Source organism: Haliotis asinina, chromosome 8 (genome assembly GCF_037392515.1).
Source record: "Haliotis asinina isolate JCU_RB_2024 chromosome 8, JCU_Hal_asi_v2, whole genome shotgun sequence".
In the NCBI taxonomy this organism is placed as follows: domain Eukaryota; kingdom Metazoa; phylum Mollusca; class Gastropoda; order Lepetellida; family Haliotidae; genus Haliotis; species Haliotis asinina.
This window is the reverse complement of record NC_090287.1, coordinates 42,921,451-42,931,995: the sequence shown is the minus strand read 5'-3', so window position 1 is coordinate 42,931,995 and position 10,545 is coordinate 42,921,451. Positions and strand designations below refer to the sequence as shown.

Below are 10,545 nucleotides of genomic sequence, written 5' to 3'. Positions count from 1 at the left end.
ATGTTGCCCGGCAACGTGTGCACCGGGATACCCACGGGCTGATGTATGAAGCTATTTTCTTCCTGTCTGCCGCTCCATTAAGTATGTCTTTGCTCCTCTAGTGATCTCCATTCTCCTCTCCATCCAGTGATTGCACATTTTGTCAGAAACATCCCGCCTACATTCCGAGCTAGGACCCGATGCTTTCATCCGACACAACTGCAGAAATCTGCACGCACTTTGTCAGTGTTTATTGGGGTTTTTTTTCTCTTTCGGAAAGTTTGTTTTAAATGTTTCTGAAATGTATCAGTTGCAGTGTCAGACTGTTGCACAAATAATAATAGCAAGAACATTTGACGGTATTTCAACAGAAATGACATGTATGACTGCTAGTAAATCTGTTTTGTTCTGTTAGGATTATTTTCTTTGTCTAAACTTTCGCCATTTATTGACTTGTATATTGTTTAGGACTCTCTGATTTGACCATGATCTGAAGACACAAACAATGTTTGCACACCCATGGGATGTGTAAGCATGGGATGTGTAAGTATATACAGTCTCATGTCGCAAGAACTATCCCAACCACTTCAATCTACATGATCAGATATTGATGTTTTCGAATAATCACCGCTGTGTTAAACGAGCTATGTAAAGATATACGACATGGACCACTGACCAGCATTCCTTAGACGCAGAATCCTACTACCTGGCAGAACTTGCGAGACAAATCTCCTTCACATGCTCATGTAACAACAGGGTACAAGATCAATGGACTCTCCGATACATGCCGTCAAGTATAGACTGTCACTAAGTACATAGCAGTTGGGGACAGTCAACTTACATTTGTGAAAATAAATACAAAATGTAACTGTGTTTTATTGCAACATAGCTGATTTGTTTCAAAAACCAAAAATTAGCTACTTTTCTATAAAAATATGTTTATGCTAGATACATAGTTGTTTGCGAATTGATATACACAGATTTAGTTTTGAGTGCGTCATTGCGTTTTATGTTAATCAACGGAACAGTGAACATGTTTTACATTTAATCGCGCGAAGCTAAATCAGGTGTAAATATTCAATTATAAGTGATACAACAGGATGATATATACGAATGGATATACCAGGAACAACTATACAGAGCCATGTGCAACTTTCAAGACAAAGACCTGAATATATTGTGTAATGTACCAAAGTAGATCTAACATAAATATACCTTTGATTCAGTTGAGTTCGCATTACGTCACATCGGCATTATTCCGGCCATATAGAGACGAGATCAAGTTTGTATCCTCGGCAATAATTGTGTAATAATATCACAACTGATAAACAGTTGAAGCAAAAAATATAGTAGTTCTTACTTTGCATGAAAATGTTAAACACATTCTATCGGTGCCATTGTCTTTGACTTTTATTTCTAGCTTTGAAAATATAACCAGTATTTTGACAAATACAAAACGCGTATTTTCTGCATCCGTACACCTTTGAACAATAGGAGTGTTCAAAGAAATGGTGTTAATTGTACAAAGACTTACTGCCATACCTTTATAAAGAATACCGTCCCTGGAGTATATCCTGCAAGGAGCCTACTTCTCCGAGAGTGTGTGTCTCACTGGACCAGCGGAGAATGAGCAGGTTTTAAACTTTGTTAAAGTATTTGCTGATTTAGGCAGCAAGTTGGCGAGACGGGTTTATATGTGTGGTTATAGGGCATGGATTTCTCGTTTGAGTTGTACATTCTGCATGGTGGAGGCAGCGAACCAGGCCGCCTCATTCACGGTATGTTGCTGGAGACGCCATTTCCAAATTACATGAATCCAAGCGAAATCTCCCAGAAACCCTGCTTGGGAAGGGGAGGGCTCGTTGGAGGGGGATTTCGACCGGTCGACAATCACTACCCATGTACCCTATAGTTTCCATCCATTCGAAAGGGATCGTGCTGTACTGACGGTTTACATGTTAATGTTTCATTTGTAAAAGCAGTTATTTTCTGGTAGGTTTAAGAGTCGATGCCCACCCTTAATGTGGCGTAGTTTAGGTGATTGGGCGAAACAAACACCTTTCCCGTTTGGGTGTATTGCATCAGGCATCAGGCCATCATTGCTTCGTCTAGGATGGTCGCCATCTGAATAAAGCGTGAGGACTCCTCTGGTAAATGCATATTTACCCTGCTGCTTCCTCGCCGTCATGTACATAAGAAGCAGGGGGTAAGAAAATAGAAATGCCAAATGTGCATTTGCTGACACCAGAATTTTCTCTATGCTACTATCATTGAATATGATAAACTACATCCTATAAGAAAATTTAGAAAGTTATTCTTTTGTTTCCAGCATAATTTGATTTTCGGTCAAAACATTTCCTTTGATCTCCTAAATCGGGACCACATTTTCCAACGGTAATGGCACGGTGTGTGATTGGTAGTTGTGGAGAACAAATCTGGTTAGCTCTTCTGGAAAGACAGGCGCGATGCCTGACAGGAGCTCGGTGATCCAAGGCGGGGTTATAGACTCCTGATTGACGGCTACACGCCCCTCATCCAATCACGTGTCGAGACGCTCAATTAAGCGGGTGGTTCTGTCTACTGGGAACGACAGGCGCTCTTGGGGGACAGTAAAAGTCACGTTGTGGTGCCATTGACATGCATAACGCTTCCTTAAGTCACCGCGCAATATGAAACCAAGCAGTTAACGGAGACCAAAGTTTACCGAACCCTCCATTCAAGCTGTCGTCGTTTGTCCAGCACTTACCTTCACAGGAACACCCTGAGCTGTTGACAGTCGGAAAGCTGGACGCCAACCCTATCCCAAACCCTGGCCTTGCAGTGGATTACGGCGCTTCAGTTATGGGTAAGTGAGTGGGTAGCGATCACGCTCCTGTGACCAAATGCCCCCACCCGGTACACGCGCTGGGGAAACAGTTATGCCATTAGACGCGTGGAGTACTTCAAGGTGACTACTGACCCCTCACCACTCAGGTTGATGGCGACAACTACCTCCCTCGGCGAGATTTATACCTCTATGACCCTCTCACTTCGTCCTCGCCACCAAAACACAGCCATCTATTGCTTCCATATGGGGCACAGTTGCTACAATAGTAAACTCAACCCTGCAAAACATGCATAAACCAACCATTTTGACAGCTAAGCGCGAACAAAATGTGAATTTAGGATTAACTTTCAGCTCCTAAAATAGTTTCTGTTCCCGACATGACGCATGTGGAGGAGGTTGTGAAATAGTTCATTCTTTTAGTGACGAAAATGTTTCCTTTCACTCTAAATATTAAAGTCTCCCTCTATAACTGTACTGAGGATGTTTAGCGTGATGATTCTACAAAAACACTTATTTTATTGGGAGGATTTTAACAAAGTAAACTGCAGATATTAATGTCAATAATAACTAATTTCGTAAGCGGCAATACGTAACGTGAAGTATTGCTGAAACTAAAAAAGAATTCACTTATAGTGTGCAATAAATTAAAAATACAAACATACATTTGTTTGTTTTTAATGCATAGAGTTTTGGTTTTCTTACTTAACTCCCAAAATAAACTTTGTTTTGCTTCAGACGAAATTATCACGCCTTCTGAGAAGCGTACTGTACTGAGAACCTGCAGTGTCACTAGTTATTGAATGATATAATGGATTAGCTGCATGAACTAAGCGCTGTCCACTGAGAGGTCACACAAGGACCCAGTTGGCCGGAACCCCACACAAGCCGTCGGCTACTGACTTACCTATCACAGCTTGTAATCACTTTTACTACTTATGTTTATATTTTCACAAAAGTCATTTTTCTTCTTCTTTTCTGTAACCCAGTGTCACAATTAGAGTGTAACAAAATGATTGAATTTCAATACTGAATAATTCGTTAAATGTTTATCATAAACAACCATCCACGATACTGTTTCGTAAGAAATATGTGGGTTTTGCAGTGGTCATCTGTGTCTAAGGTTGGTCCGTTCCTGCACTCTGCCACTCGCCGGTAATTAATTTGGACCCAGAATTAACGTTTCTCACGTTTTGGCTTGATAGCAGGTCAGCAACAACAAGATATCGCCATCTTAATTTTCCAGCCTGTCGCGGGGCTAAATTAGACAGTCACCTTGGAATAGGGAGAGCGGTGATTTATCTAGGTGTTTGAGAAAACTTGCCCCTTCAGGTTGCGTGTTTTCATCGAAAGTGCCAATTTGGTTTTGTTTGCGGCGGGTAGGTAAAGGTTTGTCGTCTACCCCTAGCGGGTCAGCGATCCCTCTCACCCGTATTTACAAACTAACATGGATATGACATTGTATTTGGAGACCGATCCTTCAAGCTTCTCAAGATGTTTTTCTTTTGTTGATCAAGCACTTCAATGTGTATGTCATGTCTTCTTTACTAAGCAGGGCCTTCCAATGTCGGTATTGAATAATTATTCTCCCCCGTCATTTGCTTTACAAGAGATCTGGAGTTGATAACTCTAATTCCATAACTCGTCGCTTCAACATAATCGCTCGAAATTCTGTGGATATGGGTTAGTAGTCTAACATTTACAAACATTATCCTCCAATTCATGTAGTGCAGGAAATATCTGTATGCATTTACTTGTTACTTTAAGTCTTATATAAAGATATTGATTTCGGCACTGTGTATTGTGCTGTCATGTTTTATTCAGAAAAAGATTGTGCTTAATGAATATTACGGAACGTGTTTCCTCGGCTTCATTTTTTAACAGACATGCAAATTTTCAATATCTTTAAATGACCGCTAATTGATGGCGCTTTCAATCTGTGTGTTCATCATTAATCTGTTTAACTTTCAAACATGTATCAGGTTTTCCGTATATTTACTATTTTGGCAATGGAATAACAACAACTGTCGAGATACATGCTTTTTCCTAGCAGATTATTTAGGATAAATACATTTGGTTCTACGCGTAACAAAAAACAACAACAACAACAAAAAAAAAACACTATCAAATTCCTCAAAAAAAGTCAAAGTTGCGCAATGTCGGAACTTTATGTTAACGTGTTTTGATGCGGGAACTAACAAATGGTCTCGAGTAAACATAGAGTCAAGCTTGGGGCAAGATAAGTGCGAGAACAGAAATCGGAACAGGCGGTATTTATCAGCTAAATACATCCGCGTCAAACTCAATTCCAACACACAAATTGTCCCAAGGACTGCTATGTCTTCTTACAACGAAGTCTGCGAACTTATGTTTCAAGCGTAAGGAGAGTTTGGTTGAAGCATGCTATCTGTTAACCCGTGCAGGCAACTACTATCCCTCCTAACAAGTTTTCGTATAAAGAAGTCATTTGTCTGGGAAGCAATTATTCTTGACGCTATTTCTATAGTTTAACAATGTACGGAAACCTCCTCATTCAAAGCTGATTATTATTTTCAAACATATTCAAAATTCTCTACATGCATGTTTGGAATAATATTCAAACAACGTTAAGTCAAACAATAGGATTAAATATCAACAGCTTACATGCTTTGCAAGGAATCCGATCACTGAATCCTTTCGTCGAATGATTAAAACTCTGAGTTTATAGGATATGTTCATAAAACGAGATCTTCACTCCCCTTTAAAGTTCAAAATCAGGTATAACGGTAGTGATTGTTTAGAACATTTTGGAATTGATTTTAAACATATTCAGAACATATACTTGTGACATTAGTTTAACCGTCACACACTATATGATGTGCTAGTTCATATTTACAGGGGCCTTGTCATTACTGGCACATGCGTTGTACCAGCGGTGTGATTTCAGCAATATTTCAATGACAATCTATTCGTCCTCCGCTTCCAGTCGTATAGGGAGCCGAGGGACGGTTTATGTCCTTTTGTCTACTTTTACTTTTATTTTACAAAACCTTTAAAATATTAACCATACTGGAAACATCTTTTTAAATCAAACATCTAAGAAGTCAACGTCACTGAACTGACTATTTACCTATTTAATAAAGAGCTGACTGAGTTGTATGTACACATGGGATTACTGGCGACCGTAGACAGTTCCTTCCAATAGAGTCCGTCCTAATCTGTTTCCGGACTATTTAATACATACATACCGGCTTATTGTTTCTGACAAGTTGCTATTTTACAGGCAACAGAAGGCAACAGTGGAGCATGCAGCACACGCTCACCATATATACATTGAACAACTGCAGCATGGTGTTTAGTTAGACAGCAAAACCATGCTCCACTGATATCATATACTGAGGAATAAAATAAAACAGCAAAGTACACTTAGGGATTAAGCTACATGAGTTGGGATGAGACTGTATGAGTGTGCAGACACTTGCTGCTGTTTACATACCAATACCCGCCCCCTGTAACTACAAGTCATTACTACAACCTTGAGATACACTGACCTCTCACACACCACCATTTGGCACTGATCTACGACACAATGGAGGTCAGTTGTATAGTTTCAGTACGATGTTTATATACAGACAGAAGATACTTACAGGTGATCAGTATGTTTTCAAAATACTGTCATCGAATTCCGAGCACGAAGTTTTAATTGATTAACGAAGACACAGGAAATATCCTGAATTCCATAAACCCATTTTGATTTTACAAGATTATGATAATCATTATTATTATTCATGAATTACTTGTCAATTATGTTATGTATATGCTGCTTCAGAGGGCAACGCAAAATATTGTCAAGGATAGGCATCTCGTTCAAACTGACAGATGACAAAGTACACAAAATATTGTCAAGGATAGGCATCTCGTTCAAACTGACTGATGACAAAGTACACAAAATATTGTCACAGATAGGGATCTCGTACAAACTGCAGATGACAAAGTACACAAAAGAGTTTTCGATAACAATATATTTATTGTACTGCGAGAGCGATGTATTGTCCAGCTTGTCCACTTTGCCAGTAGAGTGAGTAACAATATCCAATATTTAGTATTCACTGTTATGATGCATCACGGAGCGTGACACCCACACCTCTCTCTCCACCTCCCCCTCTCTCTGTCTTCAGGGAACGCACAGACGGATTAAATCGAGAGGCCTTCACTGATACAAAATATGCCTCTTTATCATGTGATAACACGTCACAGACTAAATACTAAAATCCAAGTTTCAGTTTATATTATATTGACACCTGTACGTGTCCGAACTTATGACGAACAATATATCACGCATTCCAATATTCCTGTTAGACGAGCAATGTTTACGTTGGCTGCAGATGAGACGACACACTTTGAAAATGACATTTTATGATATAGCACTTTATTTATTTAGTTATTGTGAGTTGAGCCGGTAATATCATATGTTAGGAAACAATACATTGTATATGTAGTTCCCCAGTGTTCATTAATATGGTGTTCATACCTAATACAAAATTTACCTATCTTGACCCAAATGCATGATAACCTCAATATTAGATATGAATTATAATTTCTATTCATTTGTATCTATTATTATAATTTAGCTCAAATTATCAACTGTCATCTTTGTTACAGAGCACCAGACGTACGGGGAGGTCAACCAGCTGGGAGGCGTCTTCGTCAACGGCCGTCCACTGCCAAACGCTATACGTCTGCGCATCGTGGAGTTGGCTCAGTTGGGCGTCCGGCCGTGTGACATCAGTCGCCAGCTCCGGGTGTCTCACGGTTGTGTCAGCAAGATCTTAGCCCGCTACAACGAGACGGGGTCCATCCTTCCCGGTGCCATAGGAGGCAGCAAGCCTCGAGTGACCACTCCAAACGTTGTTAAACATATCAAAATGTACAAGGAGCGAGACCCAGGGATCTTTGCGTGGGAGATCCGAGACAAACTGTTAGCCGACGGCGTGTGTGACAAGTACAACGTTCCTTCTGTCAGCTCTATCAGCCGGATTCTCAGGAACAAGATTGGGGGCACGGGGGCAACTCAACCCTCTCAGGGACAACAGTACGAGAGCAAGCCCCCGACCCCTATCGCCCCGCCTCCCTCTGCGCCCATCTATCACAACCAGTTCTACCCGTATTCTTGCCCTGCACCCACGATGCCATCTATCCCCACCCCCCATCAGATTCCACCTCAGCCGCCAAGTATTCCCATGAACAAGCCCCCTGTTTCAAGCTGTGTGTCTCCATGTATGATGAGGGCGTGGCCCTCCTCACATTCCGTCAATGATATTCTGGGCTTCAGGTACCAGCAAGCAATAGGACAGGCGGGGTCAATGCCACCGGACAATGGCACAAGTTTAGGTCAAAATTATAACGTCACGAACTACTATGCAATGAAACCAACTATGTCGCCTATGTATCTTCAAAGTTGATTCTCAACAAACATTGTGATGGCCGACAAGGCCCTATGACTGTATATGTGGACACGTAATTTAAACTTGGAGTGGAATTCTTTGATGACACTAGTAAGGTGCTGTTACATATGGACTTCGGGTGATGGTGAACTGTGCTCTGGCAAAGATGACCACATCCTACAATAGCACGGTAAGACACGGCAAAATGTTGTCTTTGCAGATTCTCTTGGTGTGTCTGGTGACCGTTGGTGGTCACGTGGTCAGATAATGTGGTGGCTACACTTGTGTGGTGCTGACTTTTCATGACCACTCTCGGAACACAACAGTGATCACTGGACACTGTTCTGAACATTTGCTCATGGTGTGAAAGAATCATTTCATAGATTATCATTTATGCAAAAATGCCCTCATCTTTCTAACTGAGAGCTATTTGCTATTGTCGTTTTTATTACATAATATAAGTGCCAAATTAATTATATGTAAGAAAACCTTCAGGAGGGTTATCTCCCTTTGTTTGCCACGCGAGGACATATTTTGCCTCAGCAGGGAAGTGATCCACCCTGAAGAGTTGCCGCCTAGTCACGTGTACATATGTCTGTATGTGTATCATTAATCGATATTGTCTGGCGTTATTTCTAGAAGCAATTCATGTAATAAATTGTTGGATCACTCACTGCCTGTTTCGTTATTCAAAATAACTCGGAGACTGAAATATGTTTTGATCATTTCACAAAGCTTTAGCTTACTAATGGACCGCTACTGCAGTGAATGTCTGTACCGTATGAACACACCAGCGCCGCAAGCCGGGGCAGTGACATACTGCACATTCAACCTGTTTCGTATCTACCTGTAGCGCGTAGTATACCTTAATATTAACCAAAGCAGCGTCCAATAGTCCAGCTGAATGGACTGAATTACTACAGGTTTTAGCATTCCCCATTAGAACTGTGAGAGAACACCTGTTATTGAACTACCAAATTCTCTGTGTCAATTTCCATTCACGACTTTATTGAATCTGGACTGTTACCTCTACTCTGACAGTTTCGTATAAAACGTGCTCTTGTACAAAATTAATCTCATCATGCTCTGAAGAAAATTTTGTGACTTCATTTATCATGAAAATACATGGACTTTTTTAAAATAAGAAGTTAACAATTACACAAAATTATTTCACATATGATTTAACAAACTATCAGCTGTAATTCAAGTGAAGCATCATGTGAGCATAGGCTGATAATAAAACCTGTATTTGATGTTTGATGACCAACATACTATACACTGGTCATCTAAAAAAATATTTTTACTGCCCGTGAAGATTTTTGTGTTTTAACGGGTTTATTTTAGTCACATTTTCACTTGATGGTCAGTTTCAACAAATGAATAAGATTTTCAGCTAGACGGTAAGGCGGGTGAGATGCTACTAGGATATAACGGCAAAAATTGTGATAAGATGTGCATCGATACAGGATGAATAATATAGCATTATCATTGATTGTTTTTCTGCTGTGCAATGTGTAATTTTTTATAAGTTGTTCATTCTACACAAAATGAAGAAAATGTCTCTTGACTGAGGACCCTGTAATGTCTATTTAACACATGACCACGAGTAGATCGTCACCCAGCGAGACCCTTCCGTGAAGCGTGTGAACAAAACAAATGCTTATTACACGTGTGTGCAGGAATGTTTTATTTAATGAGACAATGGGCTTTTTAGGTGGAGTTTCCCTTACGTGATTGGTGAATATTTTACAAGCCATAAATCTCTGTACATGACTGTATATATGGAGAAGGATACACAGCGGGTAGGTGTGGCACCACAGGTGTATTGAGCTATTAGAAAATACTGAAAGTATCCTTAAATTCACCCAACGAAAATATGAACACGTTCAGTAATCGTGTAATTTTGTTGTGTGATATTGTTTATTCAAACTAACAAACTTCCTGTCTGCAACCGGTGTCTCTCACTTTCAGCACGCATTTTGTGTATATCGGGCGGGGGTGATCGTTAAGGTACACCAAACTGGTTTGTGATTTCCCTTTAACAAAACTCTCACACCTTGTACATAGAATCAATGTAAAACTCTCTATATGCATACATGGAATAAGCAAAACTGTTTAAAAATTCTTATGTTACATCGGTTCCATATATTGTTCCACCTGGACGTATACTGCACGAAACTACAAAATAGTATTACACATTACAGATGAAAAGGTAATTCTTCTTGCTGAAGAGTGTAGTGAATATTTATTCAGTCGAATGTAAAAGCGCATTTCTCTATTCAAATACATGATATCCACCAAGGCAATCAATATCTGGAC

The 10,545-nt window shown here is 40.1% G+C and overlaps 1 protein-coding gene across 1 annotated transcript; it reads left to right on the top strand.

Moving 5' to 3' along the window:
• Positions 1–2,620: 2,620 nt before the first annotated feature.
• On the top strand, positions 2,621–8,897 carry LOC137294607 (paired box protein Pax-1-like). The gene is made up of 2 exons (XM_067825664.1): positions 2,621–2,824; positions 7,445–8,897. Exons 1-2 carry the CDS (start codon positions 2,821–2,823, stop codon positions 8,242–8,244), a joined length of 804 nt encoding a protein of 267 aa, XP_067681765.1. The 5' UTR covers positions 2,621–2,820; the 3' UTR covers positions 8,245–8,897.
• Positions 8,898–10,545: the final 1,648 nt, after the last annotated feature.